The sequence below is a fragment of the Accipiter gentilis genome, chromosome 14, assembly GCF_929443795.1.
Source record: "Accipiter gentilis chromosome 14, bAccGen1.1, whole genome shotgun sequence".
Lineage (NCBI taxonomy): Eukaryota > Metazoa > Chordata > Aves > Accipitriformes > Accipitridae > Astur > Astur gentilis.
In genome coordinates this window covers 4,170,006-4,194,836 of record NC_064893.1, presented here as the reverse complement: position 1 = coordinate 4,194,836, position 24,831 = coordinate 4,170,006, and the positions used below count along the sequence as shown (strand labels likewise).

The following is a 24,831-nucleotide window of genomic DNA, read 5'->3' as shown; positions in this document are numbered from 1 at the left end:
CCATATTTTGTAAATATGAAAACCACAGCACTGCCTAGCTGAACAACTTATCCAAAGTCACTCCGAAAAAACGTGGAAGTGACAAGCATTACAATCAAGCTCCAGACTCTCTAATTTTGTAACCATCAGAGTTCAACTGTTAAGTTTGAATGAAAGTTTGCGCAACCTGACCTGGCAAGGTACGAAGCATCTCTGGGCAGTAGATAAGCCCCTCATTTCTCTTCGACTCAATGAGCAATATTGGTACTAATATGTCAGGGGCAGGCAAGCGAGGGCAGTTTGCCCCAAACTCTGTTTTAAGAGGTTAAAGGAAATTTTCCAGTAAATGGATCTTAGCACCCCCTGTGCTTTGCACTAGGCTCCTAGGCAATTGCTGTGTAGGACCCTGGAGACCACTCTTGCACTAACCGCATTTTCTGTAACTAAGCAAACTTCAGCCTAGCCTGATGAACATTTCTAGCCCAGCTCTGTCAAGAAGATTTTGACAACACAACTTTTATACTATGGCTATGAGCAAAGGTTAATAACTTTTTCAAATTCTAAGAAGCAGAAGTAGTAAATATTAATGAGAAGGCAACCATTACACCCTTATTTCTTTTAACTTCATAGCCTTAAACTCAGACCTCTGAATTGAGAATACCATCTTTAAGCCATTCTACTATTTTATCCCTTATGGTATCATAAATCTTGAAACTGTTCAAATTATTCTGTGCCACTCTAATTGTTCTCAAAGTTTACGTCAGAATTAGAATAACCTGTTCCATTTCTTTAATCAAAGAAAAAAAATTGTATAGCTGAATAACATTAAGAGCAATAGAGAAAACAGATGAAGAGGTATACAAATATGTAAATTTTCCATTTACATATGGCAAATAAGTCATTTAATGCCATTACAGAATTATTTTTGCAGTCTGAGTTGACATTTCTTTCCATCACACAGTAGAATCTCTCCCAAAACTGCTGGCAAAAGAGAGTTATAGGTGAGCAGCAGCAATGGGTTAATAAAAGATGGTATGCTATTAGATAAACCTTTTACAGGTTTGCATCTGAAAGTCATAACATAACCTTTTATTTCATGTGTCACTGTGACAGAAGGTTTTCAAGGCAGAGTTCTTGAAACTGCAAGATGTTAAACAGATGTACTGTACAGCCTTCCAGATTTAAATCATGAGAACTGCATTTGCAGCCTGTGTGTTGTATCCCCATTTTTTTCCCTTATCAGGTTTGGTTGCTTTAAATAAAACCGTCTGGTTTATGCACCTTTTTTTTCTTTTTCTTTATACAATGGACGCTAAAAATCACTTCGCTTCTTCCCCCCCTTTCTTTTTTTCTTCAGACTAGAAAAGGTTATTCAAAAATGTGTCTTTTAGGCAGGGAAATCTCTCTTTCTCCTTATTCTGCAGGTGCTGGCAACCCGATCCAATTTGTTACTGTAAAAAAGTCATCCACTGTAGAAACAGGCAGGAATGATAGCAGTAAAAAGAAATAAATAAAACCAGACGTGCTGAAATTTCAGCTTGAACGTGCCTCTAAACTACTGAAATATTGATAATCCCCTACCTTTTCAGTTTCAGCTGTTGCTTGCGCTCTGACAAACCTCCATTAAGAAATGTTTGCACAGTCATACAATTTAGCTTGTATGCCTAGTCAGATGCCACCACTTGTACCTTTGAAACAATTAATGCAATCATACTTTAAATACCTAGTTAGAGTAATTCAGATCATCAGGGACCTCTGGTAGTCTTCTGGTCCAAATCCCTTGTAAAGCAGGTCCAACTTTAAAGTCAGATGAGGCTGTTCAGGATGTTATTCGGTCAAGTATTGACTGTCTCTAAGGATGAAGATTTCACAGCATCTCTGATCCAAAGACTAACTCCACTGCAAAGTTTTTCTTCCTTGTATCTAATCAGAACTTCCCTTGCTGCAACTTGCGTCCATTGTCTCTTAATCTGTCAACATGCACTGCTGGTGCTATGATTTTACTAATTTACTGTAACACGTAATTAGTATTTCTCACAAGGGCACCCTGCTGACCCATGTTCAACTTGATGTCCATAAAGATCTTTGGGTCTTTATCTGTGAAGCTGCTTTCTATCCAGTCAATCCTTAACCTGTACTGCTGCGCGGGGCTATTCTGTCTCAGGTGCAGGACTCCACATTTGCTTTTCTTGGACTTGAGGAGGTTCCTGCTAGCCCATTTGTCCAACCTGTGAAGGTCCCTTAGAATGGCAGTCCTACCCTCCAACATAACATATCAGCTACTCTCCCCAACTTGGTGTCACTTGCAAACTTGCTGACGTTCACTCAGTCCCACTGTCCAAGTCATTAATGAGGAGTTTAAACAGCATTGGCCCCAGTATGGACCCCAGGGAAACAGACTGTATCATATATACCACTGGGTAGACAAAGGCTGAACTCACAAACTGTGTTGTATGTTCCATGAAACACTGCATGAAATAAATGAAGTTTCCAATTAATAAAAATATGCAAATTCACTGAATTGGACAAATAATTTTGTGGTAGTTAGTATAGAACAACAGCTAGAATTTACACTATATCATAATGGCATTTATGCTTTTTTGCACTGATGCGTATTTTTAAATTAACATTGCTGCTATTGTTCCTAGGTATTCAGTGCTAGAGAGAAATGTGCCATGTAAACGAATGGAGGAAGCACACTCCCTGATGCAAAGAATTTTTTAAAAAAATCTCAATAAAATACACTAGGAAAAAAAAGACAGCATCTATTAAAATCACAATTACTCCCCTGGCCCCCCCCCCCAAAAAAAAAGCCTAAAGAATTTGCATGGCAAAAAGCAGGAATAAAACAGACAGTATTTCCAGCAGAGGGAAGGAAAGACTAGGCATATATGGATGAATACCATAGCAAACAATTCTGAAAAAAAATGCAAAACAGCAACACCACCTAGCTTTTCATCCATGCAGAACACAGACAAAGCATTTGAAGCAGGCAGTTACAACAGAAAGAAAAATATGAAAAGAAAACCCTTTATGAGGGGAAGAATATATGAAATTCAATAATGAAATTTAAAATATTAAGTGTTGTAAAGTGTACACTAGTACAAAGTAAAAAAAGCATGAGTAATCACACTGCTGTGAAGGTAACACTGCACGAGAAGCACGCTGGTTGATGGATTGGGGTCAGAAATGCTCAGCACCTTTCAGATTCAAGTCCCTGAAGCCATTTGAGTTTAGGAAAAGTCCAAAGTAAGTGCAAGCAGGTGGAGATCCCATCTTGCTCTGAAAAAAGCATATATAAATTGTTTCTGTTGTAGCTATCTCTGCCTTGGCGTTTACCTACTTAGAAACAAGAAAACATATTCCAAAGCCCTGCCATGCTAAATTGCTCCTAACGCAATTCTCGCAGAAATTTCTGTTTCTCAGGTGCTTGGAAGCAAGGAAATGCACAAAACAACAGGTCAACTCCTGCCACTGTATGCAAAGCCTTGAAGTTAGCCACACTGCTGAAGCTTTAAATCGTCGACTTACTCAAGACAACCAACTTCACCCAATGTATGAAGAACCTTCTGCCTAAAACTGAATGTAAATGAAATAATAGTTTCCGTATTCTGCCTTCTGCTGTTACTCATCATTAGACTTCTCTTGATATATGGCACAGTATAAAACAGAACCAGTTTAAAAAATAGGGAAGCATTTTTAAACCTGTAATATTTAACTGAGTTCAAGTCAAAAAAAAAAACCAAACCGAAACCCAAAGCAAAAACCCAAGTAATTGCAACTGTTTCAAAAGCATGTATTACTTCTGCAATACAGAAAGATGGATTATGAAGTCAGGCTTTCCATCTGAAAGTCGATTTTTCATTAAAAACTTTTGGTTTAAAAGTAATATTTTACCAAAAAAACTAAAGCTTTGGCATAAATCTTCCAAAGATTATGGAAAGTCAGAAAGGTCATGAATATATTTGGAGCAATAAATGAGCAAGATTTCATTAAATAGATGAACATTATATTTGGTATGAAGTTACTTTTAAAGTTTTTCTAAACACCAGAGTTATGTGAAAAATTGCTAGCCAATCTCAGATCAAAAATTAGACCAATTAGACTTAGAGGTCCAGGGAGGAGGGGGGCAGGGAGGGATTCTCCTCAGTATGAAGAAGACTAAGGAAAGATCTTTGGACTGCACGAGATGTTCTAACTGAACCAAAGACACCCATTTATATATCCCTGCAGTGAACTGCTTCCAGACTCCCTCCATTGACCCTCTCCCTGCTCAGCTTGTCCAAAGTAGCTGGTAGGTATCTTGCAGTTTTCAGCTGTTTGGTAGGCAGCTCATTAGATCAGAAAAATGGATGACTTGGATTAATTTAACCTCAGTACCAATATCATTCCTCTTTATGGAAAAAAGTCCCATCTTGCTATTATCATAATCATAATAGAGTATCATTATAATATTTATGCCAGTGATCATCCTTCCAAGTGGAGGGAAACATTTCTTCAGATCTCTCTTCCGATCCAGGATACAGTGTATTTAAAGAAAATGCTTCATCATCTCCTTACTATTTTGTTCACATCTAAGCTTTTGACAATATTTAAAACTAGTTAGTGAATTTGATACAAATTACAAATGGTTTTATCTGTTCCAGAACCACAATTCTAGCGAACAATTCACCAAAACAGTATTAGCCCAATTCTATTTGGTGTAATTGTCATATAAAAAACCAAAAGCCTAAGACAAAGAATATGAATGAAAAAAACAACATGCTTTTAAGCTATATTTTTCTATCAGGAGAGAAGGTCAGGCCCATACAACAGTGTTTTTCAAGGAAGCAGTGAAGAAATGTTTCTCTCTTGAATATTTCATTGCTAGGAAGGGTACACATCAGTACGAGGCTACACACATTAGGAAAAATCCTTTGCTTTGGTAACAGAAATCATTGTTAGGTCAGCAAAAATACTCAGTATTTTACTTTTCTGAGAACAGCTGCAATGACTCCAGTACAAGGGAGTAAGTGGGAGAGGGGAGAACTTCACCGTTTAACTGAATCAACTAAAACACACAGCCACTAAACAGAGAAAACATGACAGCCATTATCAACTACAGCAATCTCCCTATGCATACTTTTATTACTTTCTGTAACTTCTTTAGAGGTTTTGAACAAATGCTAAAATTAGAAATGAAACAGGAATTTGGGACATAGTATCTTTGAGGAGATTATAACTTACTTTGTTTAGCATAAATAAAAAGATGGAGGTTTTCTAAGCAAGAACAAATTTCAAATTATCTTTCACCCTCCATCATCATTTCAAATATCAAGCTGCAATTTATTTTACATTCAATTTTAGACTCTTTCAGAACTTCAGGCAAATGTGATATTTTACTAAGTAACCACACAGAGCAGCAGGCAAGATTCCTCTTCAACAAGACTATGTTCTCTTATTCTATTTTTGGTCAAATAATTCCTAATTACACTTTATAGATATAAATTTCAAGCTGTAATTGCTATGTATAGATTTTCATACTTTGTTATAACATTTATTTCTTCCCATTTAATTACATAACATGTACAAATGCAGTAAAAAAGTTCCTGACAAAAATCTTGAAAAAGTATTTTAAAAACATAAAATCTATTTATGAATCCTTAGTTACTTCTGTTGTCACCTGCTGAGCAGTCAAGAATGAGTAATTAGCACTAAACTCTCTGTACGCCCTCCAAAAAAATAGTGGCCTCTATAAATGAATTGGTGATCTAATCTTAAACACTCATGTTGAAATTTATTTCTACCCCCACAAAGGCTGGCCTACCTACCGGCAGTTTCATCAGAAAAAAGCAAGCAGCGAATTAACAAACCAGTGGCTATCTGTAGAGCAGTTGCTTTTTCTGTAATATACCTTGAAGTCTTTTTAACATCCACATTGCTTGGATTCTGACATTTTATATTCATTTTTAATTAAGGGCATAGCTAAATACAAACCCTATTCATAGCTAAGCAAATACTTAATTTCAGTCGCACCTATCACCCTACTGACTTCTGAGATTATTCAGATGGTCAGTGAGACAGCTACTTCAACTAAGATTGCAGCACTGTTTTTTGATCCTTTGATTTGACACAGGTCAAACTGATGCAAAGGCAAGAATCTCAAAGAGAATACACCTACAGTTTTGATGAGTGCATCTGCCTTTCCTTTTGAAGCAGCTGAAGGTTTGTGTCTACAGAATTTGGTATGTTCAAATCAAAAATTCACTTAAAACAGCCAAGAAGGTTGAAAGCTTTGTATTGTGAAATGACAGTAACACTTCTTTCCACACCCCTTCCTAGATGACTTGTAAAGATATAAACTACCTCCACATGCTTTTCTTTCATGTTTATTATTCCATCACTCATCTAAAAAGAGAAGTAAAATGTACACAGTGAGAGTGAATGTGTTTGCATTTTGCTCTAAAATAGGAAAAATGGATGGATTGAAGAGTTGTCTGCAATAGCAAATATATCACAAGGAACCTATAATTTGCTGTGATTTGTATAAACCTGCTTGTAATATAGGACAGAGTTAGATATTTACCTAATTAGCAACTGCACTGGTCTTGCTGTGCCTTTAATTTCAATTAGCATAGCTGTTCGGCCAAGTAATGTTTTAGTTTTTTAGATTTTGAAAGGATGTATTCAGAGGATAAAGACATGAAAGTGTGTCATTTAAATTTCCAAATATTTTGAAATTTCACTGTGGAGACACTGAATGTCATCTTCCTTTAATAACACACATCTATAACTGACACTGGTTGTAGCAGCGTATTTACTGGAGTTAGAGCTTATGACAGAAAAAAGGCAATAAAACAAAAATCAGTCTACATTAAGGACATATCTTCTGCATTTCAAAACATGCGACTTACAAAAGCCTCAAGTATACATTCCTATTAAATGCATATCCCTAAGAATAGGATGTAACACTGAAAAATCCGATGAGTTCTTACAATCAATAGGGCTCACCACACGAAGTATCTCTCTTTTCAAATATAACAGTTTAGGGTGAGGAATAAGGAATACCAGAATACTGCATCAATATAACTTAAGCTCCCACTAGAATATACTATGCAATAGGATAAATTGTGTATAAATACTGATACTGCATCCAGAAAATACACATTGTATGGACAGTAAAACACAAATTCCAGGTTTAATGTTAGATTCACAAGGGAAATGTTAAAGAATCAATAGTTTGAAAAATACATAAAGATGAAAAGCAATGCCATGAAAGCAGAAAGTAGTAGGAATAAAGCATCTGCATGCTGCACACTGTCACCACTTTTCAGTATCAAGGTACACATAAGAAATAAAAATGGAAAGTGTAATTTGCTACTGCAGTTCTCAACAAGAACAAATAACATATCCAAAAACAGCTCAAGAAAGTCATTGAAAGATGGCTGATTCCTACATAAGACACATACATCAAACGTCAGATAGAAAACCTTTATGGGAAACTGTGGGATGTAACAGAGATTCCTTTATCAAGACCATGATCTTGATGAATTTGGTACAAACTACCAAACAAGAAGTCAGGTTTATCTGCCAACAGTATCAATAGAAATGAATATAATGATAATAATATGATAACATCTTGATAATTTCAGAGCCTGAAAGATGCCATCTCCCTTCTGAAAATAATGATGCCAGTTTACAACTTTCTTATACCCTGTACATGGTAGCCCCAAAATCTAAAGGAGCATCATGACAGGACTTTGTGGGGCGGGGAGGGGGAGGTTTCTGCACACTCAAGTTGTCAGTAAATATTCTTCTCTTTTGACTTCATGATTACTCAGGGGTAGGGGAAGAAGAGGGATATTTTTTACAAAATCTGTTATTACGTAACTTACTTAAACATCAAGGTTTCTCTAAAACTCAAAGCCTGTATCTTGATGACTGGAATAGAAACGTCAGCTGTTTTACAGAAATGGGTAGCCTTGAGCATCACAGGAAGGACTAGACAAACCCTAACTTCTACATTTTTCACTTATGACCCTGTGGAAATACAGTATCTGAAAGAACAAGATATGCAGACATTAAGTGGTGTTTCCGGTCATGCCTACTTCGGCTGTGACTTGAGTACTGTGGGAAGATGCATTTCAGTTGCCTGCTCCAGGCCAAGGGAGCACCAGACTACATTTGGAAGAAGCTTCTCTCCAAAACCCAGCTCATGGAAATAGCAACCCCTCAAACTGGCCCTCACAGGTTGTTAGGAGACATAGCCTGACTCCTGAAATTCCCAGATCCATGTGTCAAACTAGATTGCAATACATACAGTTCATTGTGGATGATGAATACAAATGCTTAAAACATTGGCATCAAAACAGCAGGGAGGAACTGCTAGTAGGGGTTTTCATTTATTTTTAAAGAGGCTCTTTTTTTTACTTCCTTGTTTTTTCTTAGAAATTAAACTAGGATCCACAGTGTAAATACCACCTGCTTGGCATCTCAATTCACCTTTGCGTCTTTCTCATGCCATTCCTAAACCTGCCTGAAATTTGGCTCAAAACTCCTCAATTCTCTTTGTCTTCTCTCACATGCCAGTCAGGATCTCCATATTAAATGTTACTATTAATCATCTTCAATGCACTACCTTCACAGAGGTGACTCTTTCATTGCAGGAATGTTTATTTTAATAGGCCATTACAGGCATGCATAAAAATATAAATACATTTTCCTCTTCTGTGAGTTATGATGTGTTTCAGGTGTCATTCTAGACACCTGAATTGAATTAAAATTCAATTGGGTCATCCCAAAGGCCTGTCTGTAAACGAACAAAATTTGGCTTTTTTTTTTTTTTTTTTAATTAACAATACACCTACATCATTTTTCAGAACTTCAGAAAAGTTTTGAAGAACACCCGAGATCACCAACAATATTAATCAAGATTTATAGGTAATTCAAAAGAAGCTCTACCCCTAAAACATATACTACAAAATAACACAACTTCTGATTTAAATTGTTATAATTAAATGCTATGGTTGCTAAGTAGCCAATTGAAATTGTGTGGAGAAAATTTCAACATGTGGCTGGCTGCTCAGAGTGTTGACAACTGAACACTGTAGCCAGTTTTAAGCTTAGGATGAGTTCTTTAAAACAATGGTAATGCTCCTAGCCTCAGTGACCATGCAGAGTGAGGAAATACTTCCTGCTTCTTTACAAACTGTCTACTTGAATCATACTAGAAACTTACATGAAACCAGTCGGAGATGAGAAGGAAAATGGTAATGACAGAGAAAGCTTGCCTGACTAATTAATGGCTTTTTGTCGTGGTTGGAAAACTAAATCTTCAAATACCTACTCCTACTCAGCCTACATACTTGCCTTTTCATGGCTGAAATATTCCTCCTTGTTAGTAAGAGGCATAAAACTAGAACAGTATATTTTTTTAAATGTTATTCAATAAGTAGAGTGCAAAGTGACTATCTCAGCATTTCATCTGAAAATATCATATTTTTTTTTTTCAGCAGTGAGTGGGACTCCAAGATGAACTTAGGCTGAAGAGAGCGGGAAATCTGGTAATTTCAAGATGACAGGCCAAAAGCAGCTGAAGATCAAATGGTAACTAAAGCCTGATCTGCACAGTTTCTGCACTTTTGGTTGTTGTTGTTGTTGTATTTTCCATTTTAGTTTCTCCCTTGCTGAAGTGAAAGATGCCAAATATTTATTCTCCAGATTATCATTAGTATTTTCATGCCTACAAAACATAAACACACTACAACAGTCCACCATGCTACTTGTACAGATTACAAACAAATCTATTTAAAAGTGAACAATACCTATGACAAAATCTAGCCCTTATGGTTTCCGAGAAAGAAAAAAAAAAAATCCAAAGTATCTTCATATGAACTCCAAGAAGACAAGGTGGAAAGTAATTTTGAAAACATAAAAATACAGTAGGAAATGTTAAAAGTGACCCTTTGTTGGAGGGAGTTATATAAGAAGCATGTCTAAAATTTAGTCTGAAATCCCAGTGTTTATTATTGATTCTCCTATAAATTTAGCTTTGTAGATGAATCCACATCTACTTAAGAAAAATATTTTAAAACAAAAAATGGTGGTTTCTTACTTAATTTGGTATGGTCTTGTGAGTCAGGCAACCAAAAGGCACAGACAGTCTCACAATTTACATACTGTGGGAAAAGCAAAGAATAGCAATTTTTAACTGACCATTACTTTCTGACAATGATTCGGTGAATGCTCAGATAAAAAAAACCACCAAACTTCTAAAGAATCAATTTAATCAATTGCTTCAGCATATAAACTCTCTTCAGGCTGTGAGACATGATGAGATAGACATATACATGTATTTTCCCTCTTCCCATACATACAACAGACTTGACACTCATCAAACTTTAGATAAATGCAACAACTGGGTTAATTAAAAACTCTCTTTCAACCCATAGTTACAAAGTTTATATGAACAGAAGTGAGAGCTGGCCTCACACTCTGCGAGGGATTTCTAAGAAGTTACACGTCATCTAGCTCAGTACATCCTAAAGCTGGATGGGCCTTCTCCTAAGCATACTTTGGTACTGTGAGACGCCAAATAGATTCTTTGAAACCAACTGATGTCACTTTGATGAGCTGCAAGGTTAGGGAACCAGTGTGTAAATCCTGCAAGCACAGAAACTAATCCAAGAGTTGGAGGCGCAAGGGACGTGCATTACTGACTCCTAACAATGAGGCCTAACAAAGGCTGTGAGGTTTCAAAAATAGGCTCTTTGCTTCAAAACCTGAGCATGGCTTTTTGACAGGTCTCCTTCTAGAAGGGTGTCCTGGATTTGGCTAGGATAAGAGTTAATCTTTGTCCTAGTAGCTGGTATAGTGTTGTGTTTTGGATTTAGTATGAGAAGAATGTTGATAACACACTTATGTTTTCAGTTGTTGCTCAGTAGTGTTTAGACTAAAGTCAAGGATTTTTCAGCTTCTCATGCCCAGCCAGCGAGAAAGCTGGAGGGGCACAAGAAGTTGGCACAGGACACAGCCAGGACAGCTGACCCAAACTGGCCAAAGGGGTATTCCATACCATGTGATGTCATGCCCAGTGTATAAATTTGGGGGAAGGCTGGCAGGAGGCCACTGCTCAGGAACCAACTGGGCATTGGTCAGCGAGTGGTGAGCAATTGCGTTGTGCATCACTTGTTTTGTATATTTATTATTATCGTCATTTTATTATTATTATTATTTTCTTCTTTTTCTGTCCTATTAAACTGTATTTATCTCAATCCACAGGTTTTACCTTTTTTTTTCCGATTCTCTCCCCGATCTCACTGGGTGGGGGGAGTGAGCAAGCAGCTGCATGGTGCTTAATTGTCAGCTGGGGTTAAATCACAACAAAGAATGCCCAAAAAGGCTAGGTGACTCTTTGTACCTTTGAATGACCATGACTGCAATGTAATTTTTTAAACACAATTTAGTATTTTATCACAACAGACCTCTGATGAGGTGCTTCTGAGAACATAATATTCTTCGTAACCAACAAATATTTATGTTAATCTTTTCTTAACGGGATGCATACACAAATACTACTAGCTAAAGACATACCATTCATACATGTACACATTTAAAAGACATTAAAAGAGAACTTTAAAAATGCTGCTGCTAAGCCTCATTTGCTTGCTTGCACAAAAGAAATACAGTATAATCTTTAAGTGCATGCTCAATTTTTTTCCTGTCAGGTTCCTCCCTCATTCAGTGAAGCAGAAGATATTCAGAAGTGGGTTTATTTCTCATAAATAAGGTGAAGCTCCAGGTATTATTTTAATATAGATCACTCAAATCACACAATGCAAAAAAAATTCAATTCCCAAAGGGTTATTTCTCTGGTACTCTCACATTAGAAGCTATACTTTCCAGAAGCATCCACATCTTTACAACACTGCTTTTTAGATAAGTCCCAATTTCATGGCTAAGAAACCAAAGTACCGGGAAAACTAAGGGTAAAAACCACTATGTTAGGTTTTCCAGCATTTTCAACAATATTACATTTTAAATGACCAAAGAACACTTTAAAAAGTTTTGTTTATATCCATGAGAACTCAGTGCTGCTGTGTATTTAGCATATAGTGTCACAAGGCAGGCGCTCAAAACATAAGGCACACACATTTAATGACCATCTCTTAACATTTTGATTGAAGTGACTTACCCAAAACCATGTGTGAACTGTGTGGCAGATGCAGGAAGAGATTCCTGTCTGGCATTCAACTTCTCTAAAAATGAAGCCATATTTCTGCAAGCTCTTACCTCGTTCACTACTTTATATATTCTGAATCAAATGAATTAAGAATCTGACAGACAACAACCTCGTTCACAAGACAGACTAAATGCTCTCCTACTGAAGAGTCCAGTCTATCCTGCACACTTCAGGAAGAAGGTACAGCAGAAAGATGTTACTTGATTTTAAAATATCAGTCTTTATGAATTAGAGGTTCTTCTACAGCAAATAATGTTGATGATGAATTTTCTCATGTTTGCGTTGTTCTTATTTATTGTGACTTTTTTAGAAATCAAAATTCAGGCGTTGAAAAAGCCTAACCATTTTATCTAGTGTAGATATACAAATTCTAATCCAGGTCTCGAGCAAAGATGACACCTTTGGGCTCACGAAACACATAAAGGACCAGAACATGTGGCAGCAGGTGAAAGCGTATCTTTTGCATACACTGCCTGGGGCTCCATTCCTTTTTTAGGCCCAATGGGCCAGCTTCTCTCCCCCACCCTTGAAAACATGGGACAGCAAAAGAGCACAGCTATGACACTGCAGTCAACTTTCTGCCCAAGTCTCTTTGATAAAGAACTAATTCTCTAAAAATGAGCAGCAGAGCTCCCAAGCAAAAAAACAGCTGTAAGAATATGTTGATATATTAGACAACAGATTTCTGGAAACTTGTTATCAAACATGAGTGGATCATTTTATCAGCAATGTTTCCAAACGTACTTCAGACTTAAGCAGACAATCAGTACTGGAAATTTCAGATCGAACCCTGCAAAGTTATAGGCAAGTGAAAACAAAACCTGGTAATAGAAAATGTTGAACTACCCCCTTTACATTATATTTTTTATCTAGACAATAGAGGTATATTAAATGTGTGTACAAACAAAAGCCTATCATTAATATAAACATACATTTTCATTTATAACCCCATTGTATTTTAAGACTTCACTCTAAGCTCTCTACTAGTCATTGTAAGATATGCAGGCCACAAAAACATGGCATAGCCATGGACCACATTTCACTACAGCCAAAATTTAAAAAACACTTCTTATTACAATATTCCTCATACCGAAACACAAGTGTTGTCTCATTTTGAGCCCTTCCTATAACATCTGGATACAGAACTCTCTCATAACACATATAAAGCCTGCATAATTGTGTATATGTGGGAATCACATACTACAAACAGTCTTAGAACTGGATTTTCCATTTGACTTCTTCAAACTATGTTCCATTCCTTAATGCTTTCCACTTTAGAACAGAATCTACGTCCTAAAATTTCCCACAGACCAAAAGCTTGAAAACATTTGTAATTTAGTATAAAAGAGCTACTTTTGACAAAATTAAAGGGTTGGGTATGGTTGGTGGTGTGGTTTATTTTCATTACATAAAATTTAAAAATTGAAGTAAAAAGTTGGCTTGAAACACCAAATCAAAGTTAGACAATGCACATTTTCAGTGTAGCAAGACAGGCAAGAATAGAGCTGTTTGCTGTTTCAAAATAGAATTTAGACACCTTCATACGGATGTTTCACTTTCAATGAATTGGCATTTTTAAACGTAAAAAACATTCCATTGGAAAATTTCCAACCAGTTTTAGTACTTACTTGATAGACACATGCAAAATTTAATTCCTCTCTTTCTCTTGTCTGTTAGGAATTACTTCCACACACATTGTATTACCTCAGGCCTTCATCAACTCCTTTTCAGTTGCAGAAAACTCTGCATGTAAAGAAACTCCCTGCAGTATTATGGACATGAATATAATTTCATTTGACTTGGGACAGCCCTCAGTGGGCCACAGAAGTCTATTTCAACAAAAAATAATAATTAAAATATGGTCATTTTTAAGAAAAAAACCTAAACAACCAACCAAAACCAAACACTCAAACCAAAACCAATCATAAGATGATTAAAAAAAACCCACCCAAACCAACAAACAAACAAAAAAACAAACAACAGACCAATACACTTAATACCTTTTGCTGTTCTCTGTGTTCACAACACTGATTGTAGAAGTTTCTACCAGATGCTAGGAAATTTTTGCCAGGATGCATTCAAATGAAATTACTTCCAAAATAAGAGACAATCTGGAGGTTAATAAAAATCTATCACCTTCATAAGTTTCCACAAATAATAAACTTAAAACATCAGATAATTTCCAGCTATCAGATGTTTCAATACTCAGTCTGTGGGGGTTTTTTTCTGAGGCATATTCAGAGAAATGGCTAAAGGAACTGTAATGGCCTTCTGGGACAGGAAGACTAAGGTTTCTGTAAAAAATGTTAAATTAATTTTTATAGTGATGCAAAGTCAGGGAAGGGTTGTTAAGGGATGGCCTCTTGCCACAGGGTGGAGTTTTGTTTTGGTATCCTTTTAGAGTCTGCAGGTGTTTGGCAGGAGCTGAAATCAGGGCCAGCTGTGATATTTCAGCTCCGATATTTCCCTCCCCATATTTCTCAGAAGTGATGCATCAGGGTGATGTCTTACACCTGATGTACTCAACTTGTGTGGTATGACTGTAACTGCTTTGGGGGCAGGGGTGGCGGGGAAGTACCACTGCATGGCTTCCATTTTTATTTTCAGCTGGCAACATTCATATAGTAAAATTCATCAACATGAATGGATTTAATCTGGTAAAACATCAGATAACAATTTATTAAACTGCCCATAATATTTCTGCGTTATTTTGTTGCTTCTTATAAATGCCAGCCATTTAATTAAAGTAATAACATTGTATAAGAACAGTGAAAGAAATTACATTGTGAAAGGGGGGAGGGTAATGTTTTAAAGAAAACAAAAAAAACCCCTCACTTAACCAGCAAAGATCTTTGCTCTTTCATACTTAGCTGCAGTACAGCACGTACCTGTTTTTGTTTTGTTTCATCTTTTGGGAGAATTAGAATAGTTTCTATTAAAAATGGTATTCTCTTTTAAGTTTGTTTTGTTTGGAAAACCTCAAACCAAATTGTATTTCATACACATGTTCCCCAGGGTATGTTAAATGGGACCATACTGAGGTCACTAGTAAGTTTTTTAAAACGTTTTAAGAATTCCTTTAATGTTTGTACTATGTTGGCCTGGTTAAACAACACATTTTTCAAAAAAATAGCTTGAAAAAGTTTGACTATAAAAAGCTTCATTAAAATAGTCTATACTGTACTATTAAGAGTTTCTAAGAACTTCTACAAACATTCTTTCCTCCCTCTTGCTTTTAAGAAAATTGGTCCCTTAACTAGTGAATCTGCTCCTCTTTCTCTCAGCCTTTTTATCCATACATGCACAAGTACAAGTACACATACACTTCTATCCACAGACTGACTTAGCAGTAGAAATGTCTGTGGTATTCATTTTAACTTCACAAATGAAGAAAAGATAATCAGTGTGAAAGGTGGACTTTTCACTCCATTCATGGAAAAATCAGTATCACCTGGCACTCTAACTTAGTAAAAAGTTTTTCATGTTTTTTGGCAGCTCATTTGGAGTATGACTGAAGCTGTTAATGATATTAACAAAATGTCCTGGGATCAAAAATGTTTTGTTTTACCTGAGTTTATAGAAGAAGTTATACAAATCACTCTTGGCCTTCAGAGTTCTGAGGTCCTTTTAGTTAGAATAAAATAAAATTTGAAAACATGACCCACCTGATTAAATGCCACTAGACCATTTCAGTCACCTCCTTTACTTGTCTTTCCTATCTCCTCAGACTTGCTTCCATTCCTCCTTTGCGTTATTCCAACCCCTTCCCAGGATTTCTGTCTTTGGATTCTACCAGCCCGGTGCACCCTTTGCAGCATTACTGACAGCTGAGCTGGCATATGCTTTGGCAATTGTTGACGTCCATGCAGCACATCTTGGTCACTAATGGTGCAAGACTGCACTTATAATGAATGATGGTTGCATTATGGATATTAAAATCCTTAGATCAAATAGGAAGGCAATAAAATGAAGTTAAAAAATGGAATTGTGTTTAGGTCCAATTCTGCTGGTAACATCTAAAATAGAAGAGGTTAGCAAAACCCAAGTATTATCTGTTAGAGGTAGAATAGAGTTTGTCTGTACTGAAGTATCACTGGGTTCAATGTTTTTCTGGAGTCTTTGCAATGGTTGAAAGCAAATGAATATGAAAAGCTGATTACTACATTATGATACACTCTTTCATTTTACATAACACTGTTTGTACTTGTTATACAGTATTAGTAAGGTTATTGAATGCAAGCTGAGTGACATCTTTCCTAGAAATATATTTTCTGATCTAAACTGAGCCTGAAAAAACCCACCATATTATAATGGGAGAACTGTGAAGAATAATTATGAAGTTCTTATACTTAATGATTGGGTTCAGCTTTACATATGAGAAAAATCTTGCTGCAATTACAGTATGTTCTTGTTGGTGGGTGCTGACTTTTCCCTCTTACAACTGAGATTTCATAGCACAGAGGATACCTAGATTACAGATTCTCAGGTGTTGCTAGACTTCTTCCCTAGTCTTAGACATAGTCTCAGGACACTATCATGCTTTTTGAGGTTTCAAGAACCAAAATTGCAGGCTGGCTTATGAAAGAGCAAAGCTATACACAAGCATGTGTACTTATCCCAGATGCATGCTGTCTATTCAGCAGCATAAAGATGAGCAAATGGAGGGAGACTCAGCAAGGTACAAGGGCAAAAAACTACAGTTCAGAAGAAATGTGAAGGTGAAAAGGTTTGCTTGAACTACTCCTAAAAGCCCCTAAATCCAAGCTATGGACAAGTGACTCAGGGCAATGAAACCACCTGTGAAGGTCTTAAGTCTTCACCATCAAAATAAAAATTTGTGTAGAAATTAGAAAAATGTACTTAGGAGGCTGAGTATGCCACTCTCCAAATTCCTGGTCTGCTGGATGGTCTCTCCTATACATGAAGGTGGAGTGGGAGGGCTTAACTTTATATGTGAAGTAAATATCTGGCCGTAAGAGCAATACCTTAAAATGTCAACACTTTTCCACATGTCAAGAAAGAAGAGGAAAGAACTGCCATCTTTTTTTTCCCCTCCCCTTGAACAGAACAGTAACTGTGAGAAAATGCTTAAGGAGGCAGGCAGCACAAGAAACGAAACAAACCTATAACATGCAGCATCGCCACAAATACTGATAATTCATTTCCAATACTAATAAGAATACAGTGTCTGAGTGCCACTTATTTCAGTAAAGGGTGTAGAAAAGATGTTTTCAAGCAGTTTCATCAGGAAGAAAAGAGATCAGTATGCCTGTTAACAGGAAAATAATTTGAAAAACCTGCCATATGGGGGTATCTGACTGCAAAGCACTGTGATACCCTTCATAGATAGGCTACCGATGTCAGGAAATAACCTGACATATATATATAAATAATATATATAATATAATATAGATATAAAAATACTATTTAGGTGAATTCTAGTAAGAGCAAGGTAACCAAGCTAACCTCTCCAATTTGGGAGGTAATGGCCATCCCATGACATACTGTTTTAAAAAACTGTCCCTTTCAGAGTGGACCTGACTTCTTACAATTCGCAGCATCAAAAAAAAGCGAAGAATATTTTTCCAATGCTGCCCCAAGTCAACCACATTCTAAGTAAAATACTCTTGCTGTATGTTTTTCAAAGCCCAACCTTAATCCCCGTGAAAGTTAAGAAGTGGAAAGTTTGGCCCATGCATACTTTACAGCATGGTACTACATCATTTTAAGGAGAAAGAGCATATTTATTTAGAAGATAAATAGAAGTTTAGAAAAAAAACTTCTTTCTTTGCAGTAGCCTAAAAAGTATTGTCTTATACCTCTAAAAGTGTAATAAACATATTTATAACAAACACATTTATTATATACATATTCCCTTCTGATAGAGATTTTGACTGTTCTTCTTTTCCAAAGAGTATAATCATATTCAAAATCCTGACAAACGCTGGACATGTATGAAATTGGCTGCCTTTTTTTTTTTTTTTCCTCCAATGGTCAATCATTTTCCCTGTTACTCTCATTATTAGAAATTAATTTAAAGGAGATTCATCACACAATAGAACAGCCATAAAATACTCTGTTACACTATTCAAGACAGTATAAATTCTTTTGTGCTAGGCCCTTTAACCCATCATAAGCCAGAGGTTGAGAAGATGGGGAGGGATCAGGGAATATCCAGGTAATATAACTCTACAGATACTCAAAAGTAAAAATATTGTTTATAATTAAATATAGATGTTATTCAGTGGAAGACTTAGATTTTAAAATAAATAAATTTAAAAAAAGCTGATGCCAGGGAAACCACCAGGCCAAGAAAAGGTTAAAATCTTTCTGCATTTGATTTTTGTGCTTCCTTTTTCTGTTTCCAGTCCAAAGTTGCCCATTTTTTTCAAACAGTATAGATTCTGCTTATCCATACTCCATACAGAAAAATGGTTGCTTGTGGACAGCAAGAAAGGTACTTTTCTGCATATTAACTGACAAAATGCAATTACATAACATATTACAGGTTTTTTCCCCATTTTACCAGCCATTTTTGAAAGAGAGATGCCATACAAGACATGGAATATCTATGGTTTAATGCATTATGGCAAAATCTGTGTTCCCAAGCATATAATTCATTTAAGGATCTGTATTTTTTTTCTTATTATACTATATTATTGGCTTAAACTCAATCCACCATATAACTCTCAAAGTCCCACTTTAAAGTAGGTCTGAGTGGCAGGTAAAGTGATCATTACTCAGCATTTGTAACACACATGTAATAATGTATAGAAAAGATTTGGTGAGAACCAACCTGAGGATCCGAGAATACTTGCTGCATATTGTTGATTCGGCCGTATGGAACCCCGCTACCTTCAAAGAGCTGCAACCATTCAATCGTTGTTTTTTCTGAAAACCTAAGAGCAAATAAGAAGCATGTGGTTTCAACTCCATGCTTTCAGATTCTGAAAAATGTATAGCATGTCTCCTCCCTCTCTCAATGCTTCCATACTCTTCCCCACTGATTTCTTCCCAGGCAGTGAATAACATAATGAAAATGTACTACCTGAAATGTAATGTGTTCTTCAGAAACGCAAAACCCAAAGACGTAGGGGAAAGAACACAGCTGAACTGATATCTATTTCCATCTGATCATCTGAAGCAATCCAGCAATGATGTAAAGCTAAATTTATCAGCAGTTTCAAATAAAGATCAATGGGTTTCCTCCAGTCCTCAGTTACACTAATGTGCTTCAAGTTTGTTTTCTTTTATGTACATATTTAAAAACAAAAAGATAGCTATAATGTGGGTGTGAGTTTAACATATTACACTGCTCACTAAAAGCTGACGTAAAGCATCACAATGTTTTTCCTCTATTACACCCAAAATACATGTCAGAATTAACAGCCACATTTTTTGGTCAGATACAACATTGATTATATATTTATTTGTTGTATGATTGTATCACACATCCTGAGGACAACTGGTTCAGCATATATACACTGTGCTTACGCTGGTGAACACAGAGTTCCATGTCCTTTTATCACATACAAAAAGCTCATCTTATCCCTTTCTAAGCATTCAATTCCATAACTGGTAGCACCACTCTATTTCCCCTCCTTTGCTAGATACTTTTTCTTTCCTTGTCTGCCCGGTAGAGTTACATACATGAAGAAAACACACTTGAAGCAATACCAGTCACTGAGAGATGGTATATTCTGCAGCCATATGGGATTCTGAATCAAAGGTGAACTTATTTGGAGATCGTATCTTAAATTTCATGAAGGTAAATAACACAGAGGTCTACCAGATTATTAGAAAGGAAAGATCTATTTCATGATACGTAAAATGTGGAAAAGAAATTGGGTGTGATTTAAAGAGTTGATGGAAATGAAATTAGAAACCTTGATAAGGGACACTCAATTACTGGTATGCAATAGCTCACCAGTTCAGAGTTTCCTAAGTGTTATCTGGAACAATGTCAGTAACATTCAGCTTTACTTCTAGCATGTTGTTATGCAAAAAAACCCTTCCAAGTTTCTGACAGAAAGTTAATAGAGATGAAAGCACAAAACCCCCTAAATCAGTACAAAGTCAAACTTTGTAAACTTCTTTTTATACATACGCAGAGATTGGCTGCAAAGTATTTCATGCTACTTTTAGACTAAAGAAAAAAAAAATTAGTGATGGTGACAAGTTACAGTTATGTTAAGTATATGGCATAGGTGTGGATCCAAGCTTCACAGTTAATGTCTTTCTCCCTGTGCAGGAACGATTTCCCCAAGCTTTGAGGGAATAAATCCCGATACCCAATGCATTTTGCACTCTAAATGAATAAGAAAATGCACAAGTTTTGCACTGTATTATAAAATGTGTTACACGGTATAATATATTGTATTATATATGTATTATAAAATGAAGCATCACTTCTGAAGAAATGACGCATAATGAAGCATCACTTTTAAAGAAAACGTTAAGATTATTACACTGTTCAGTTATAGACATCATTGAACATTATTTCAGGGTATAGATGTAGTCAGCCACTCTTGGATACATCTAGGGTCCATCTAATTTAGTACTCTATCGCTGACCATACCTGGGATCAGGTACATTACAGGAAACTTGGGAAAAAAGGTAACTATGGAGAGGTAGATTACCTTCCTTCCTCAGTGACTGCTATTAGGAAAGCCAAAGTAAATATAATTTGTATTTCCCTTCAGTACTCTCTGTTTGGCAATAATTCTCATAATCCATATATTCTTGTTATTCATAGCCTTCTATTATTAAGGTTTGGGGCTCAAACTACTAGACAGTATAAATATGATTCATACGAAAAACTGATTCCCATCAGTTATTGGTCCTGTTTATACAAAACTCTGCTGTTCTCTGCTAGCAACTGAGACACTTCCCTCATGAGATGCTTCATAATTCATGGCCCACTAACTCCCTTTTTATAAATTAAAAGGTTTTTTCAGCTACTACTTTTTCTGACACCTCAACCTCCACTATTATCTCATTTCTAACAAAAGACAGCACATCTACAACAGGACTCTGGGACGCAGCATCATAACCATGGTGCCAAAGACCATCACTAAGAAATTATTGTAATTCTTAATATTTATATCATCATTCCCTTGATCTATTAGTAATGAGTAAGACCTGCTGTGTTATGTTCCTTGTACTGCTTTTTAAGAAAGAGTTTATAAATATCCTCCTGAGTTTAAAAAAAGCAAACAACTTCCAGATTTGAAGGACAGTCTGAAAATGAAGACTTTTCAATGGGAGTCTCAATTATCTACATCTACATAATCAGTACGCTACTTCCTGATGTCATGGTAAATCTGAATATGTTTCAAGACATACATTCTTTTTCAGTATCCGTGATTCAATATACAGTGAAGTGAGCGCACATTTTGCAAAATTTCTGTGGGTGTATGAATATCTAAAATTTTAGCTTCTGCTTTGATTTCTTCCTTCCTATGTAAGAGACAAAAAAAATTACCACAATTTTTGTAGAAAACAAGTGATGTTCTGTTTTAAAAAAATACTTGTTTTGAATGGACCTAACCATTGTCTTAGTCTTACTTATTAATTTGTTTATTGGTGGTTGGAGAGAATTCCTAAAAGCTTTAAACTCAAAGATGGAAAATCCCACATTCTATCACCCTCAAAGGAGACACACAGCATTTTCTCTTGAAACTGAAACTCTTGACCTAAATCTGATGTAGAATAACTTCCTTTATTTGTGGTAAAAAGAGGCTGTTGAGAGCATATTGTTAAGCAAACTGTTTAAAAACAAAACAGAACATCACCACTGCCAATAAAGTGCTATTATTCAGATTTTGAGAGCAACAGCATGCAACTATTTGGTTCATTCAGCTGTGTTTTATATATTGAAATATCTGCTGCACAGCATTAAGGGAGAAATACTGTTTCAAAATCTGATAAAAGATATCGTGACGATAAAAAATTCCCAAGTTTACCTCTCTGAAGTCAGCTGCACAAGCCACACAAACTTTGAATGTTGGGGGGGGGGGGGGGGGGGGGGGGGGGGGCGGGGCGTTGCTACCCTGTATGCATCATTCCCTCCATCTAAATGCAATTGTTAATAGCACTTACACAAATAAATACCATAAGCTTTCCTTATTGAATAAGGCTGATGTTTAGGCTGCTAGGTATCAGTTGATATCATGCTGAGCACTCCAAAACATCAAGTAAAGACCTTCAAGAAAAACTTCGCTTGGAAGCAGAAGACTGAAACTCTCTCCTGAAAATGAAAAGCTCTATCAGCAGTAAATTACAAGGCCTGGCCAATCCTTTTCCCCTTAACACTTGTTTTAAAACATTTTTCTATGCTTTGATATTGTCTTCTATAAATATCCTACTTAGTATATAATTTCCTTTTCTTAACTGAAAAATTTATAGTGTCATCTGCTGTCTTTCAGTGGGAAAAAAGTAATTTTTATATACATATATATATAAAATAACTGATGGAAACACATACAAAGCTAAACAATGGTCCATCTTCCAAACGTAAGCTAGTAAAAAGCCATCTAAGACTGTACAGCATCTGAACTCTGAAGCATGACACTTGCAAATGAATCTTTAGCTGTCCACGTAACCTCAATGATACTTGGTGACTGCAGGAGAGCTCAACCATGTGATTCACACTACAGCTTCACGTATTTGCAGATGAGTCCCTTTTCCCTCTAAAACATTCCATCTGCTATAATCACATAAATGCCATTTAAATTATCTATGATTTATTTGTAGAATCACTTTAAATCTGTAGCTTAGCTTTCTACAATTACTACCAGTATTTTACAAGTTCAGAAGAGTTTACTTTTTACCGTACTAGTCTGTGGTATGAAGTTTGAATGCAGGCTCTTTCCCAAAACACCTCGGGGAAAAAAAAGGATATGTACCCTAATAGAGAACAAACCCACTGGTAGGACCTTTACCGCAAAGCCTGTACTAAAGCTTACTTCACTAAAACAGGTAGTAGTCTCCATGAGGTCTTATTTGCATTTTAAGCGGTACTCTAAGCCTCCTCTGCATTGAATTACCCAGCACTCATGAAGCTACTGAAGCTGCAATATTGAAATGAGGCATAGGATTCTGAAACATTTAACATTAAAGATATTTCATGCTTAAAAATATGATAAGATTAGAAAGTGTAGCATGAGCTGAACTAATTGAAATGTTATTTCACAGGAAGAAATCCAACTAAATATATTTTTCCTCAATTCGTAAATCTAGCAGGCACCATTAAATGAAAAAATCTAAATTTAAACTATACACTCAGTAAACTAATGAAAAAACATTACAGCACAATATAAGGCAGAGCCTCCAAAAGTCCAAAAATTAAATATCAGATAAAAAGGGCTTACACCTTATTTCCTTACACAAACCACAAGTGTAGTTTTGCTTCTTAAAAAGCAAGACCTAAATCCCCTTCTGCTTTCTAACAAATTCTAAAAAAAAAAAAAGGGAGAATGGATTATTAATTGCAAAAAGGAAAGAGAATGTCTGCTTGACTTGCACATGTTGGATGAAAGGGCTTTAATGAGTTAGAAGCATACTCACATTCTATTAAAACGTACTAAGTTTCTCATCCTGTTAGTTATTAATGTAAACTTTGTTTCTTTTTTAGCAAATATTCTGTCTTTCAGTGAAATGAAGACTTCTAAAGCATGAATGGATCCACTTTGTCTGCATTCTTTGCATATATCCCCTTTTCCATGTTTCCTAGGAAACCTTCAATCATTGCCACATCCTATGTGGAAGGGCACCCACATTTCTCTAATGGATAAAACCAACCAATTCCACACAAAGTAAGTTCAGAACTACTGAAGCAAAATACTGCTTTTTTCTATAGGAAGCTTATGGCAATTAATTCAGACAAGTAATTTGGACAGCTACCAAATGCAGATGGAATAGCAACATCTAGAATTAGTAATAGCTTTTTACATGCAGTCAATCACAAAAACCTTCTCTGTTCTTGCTAAAGTCCACAATAGCATTCTTGTGTTTTCCAGCACAACCCAAGTTTGCATTATGGTTTTTGCACTGGTTTGTCCTAGCAACAGTCTATTTACTTTCAAACATCTACAATATTTTCTCCCTTCGCTACTAATCATCTCTTTAATGGTAGTTAACTCAGTAAAATAGTTTGTATGGTTTCTTCAACAGCCTCTATGGAAGACACTATACAAAATAAAAGTCATAGGAAAAAAAATTATTTGGAAAATTCAAATAATGGATCATTATCCCTTAGTGTACAGTAAATATACAATTAGAGTTTTCAAAATGAATACTATAGTATTTACTCAATAGTCTGTAATCATCTCTGTGCTAGCGGCTAATTAGTCTCCTCTTGGTTACTGATTAATCACTCAGCAAACCACAACAGACCCTTAAAATCTTTGGGTTCTGTAATGAACGGGTTAACTTTGTTCATGAAATCGCACATGGGGGTAGAGACATTCTCCACAATTACCCCTAAAAGTCTTACTGCTAATCTTGACCTTTGGTCCGTGTATTTTAGATAAAAGTTGTAGCCCTTGTTCAAAGCAGAATAGAATCAATTCAGCTAATGGTGTTAAAACAACAATATGATAATTTACTTACTAATCGGGAAGGGGGAAGAC

The 24,831-nt window shown here is 36.0% G+C and overlaps 1 protein-coding gene across 4 annotated transcripts in view; it reads right to left on the bottom strand.

Annotated features, from left to right (window-relative positions):
- SUGCT (succinyl-CoA:glutarate-CoA transferase) overlaps positions 1 to 24,831 on the bottom strand; it is a 338,675-nt gene that overhangs the window by 172,133 nt on the left and 141,711 nt on the right. For all 4 annotated transcript variants that reach the window (XM_049816964.1, XM_049816965.1, XM_049816966.1 and 1 more), the window contains one exon: positions 18,996 to 19,098. In XM_049816964.1, the coding sequence (XP_049672921.1) occupies positions 18,996 to 19,098 (103 nt within the window). The remainder of the gene's footprint in view (positions 1 to 18,995; positions 19,099 to 24,831) is intronic.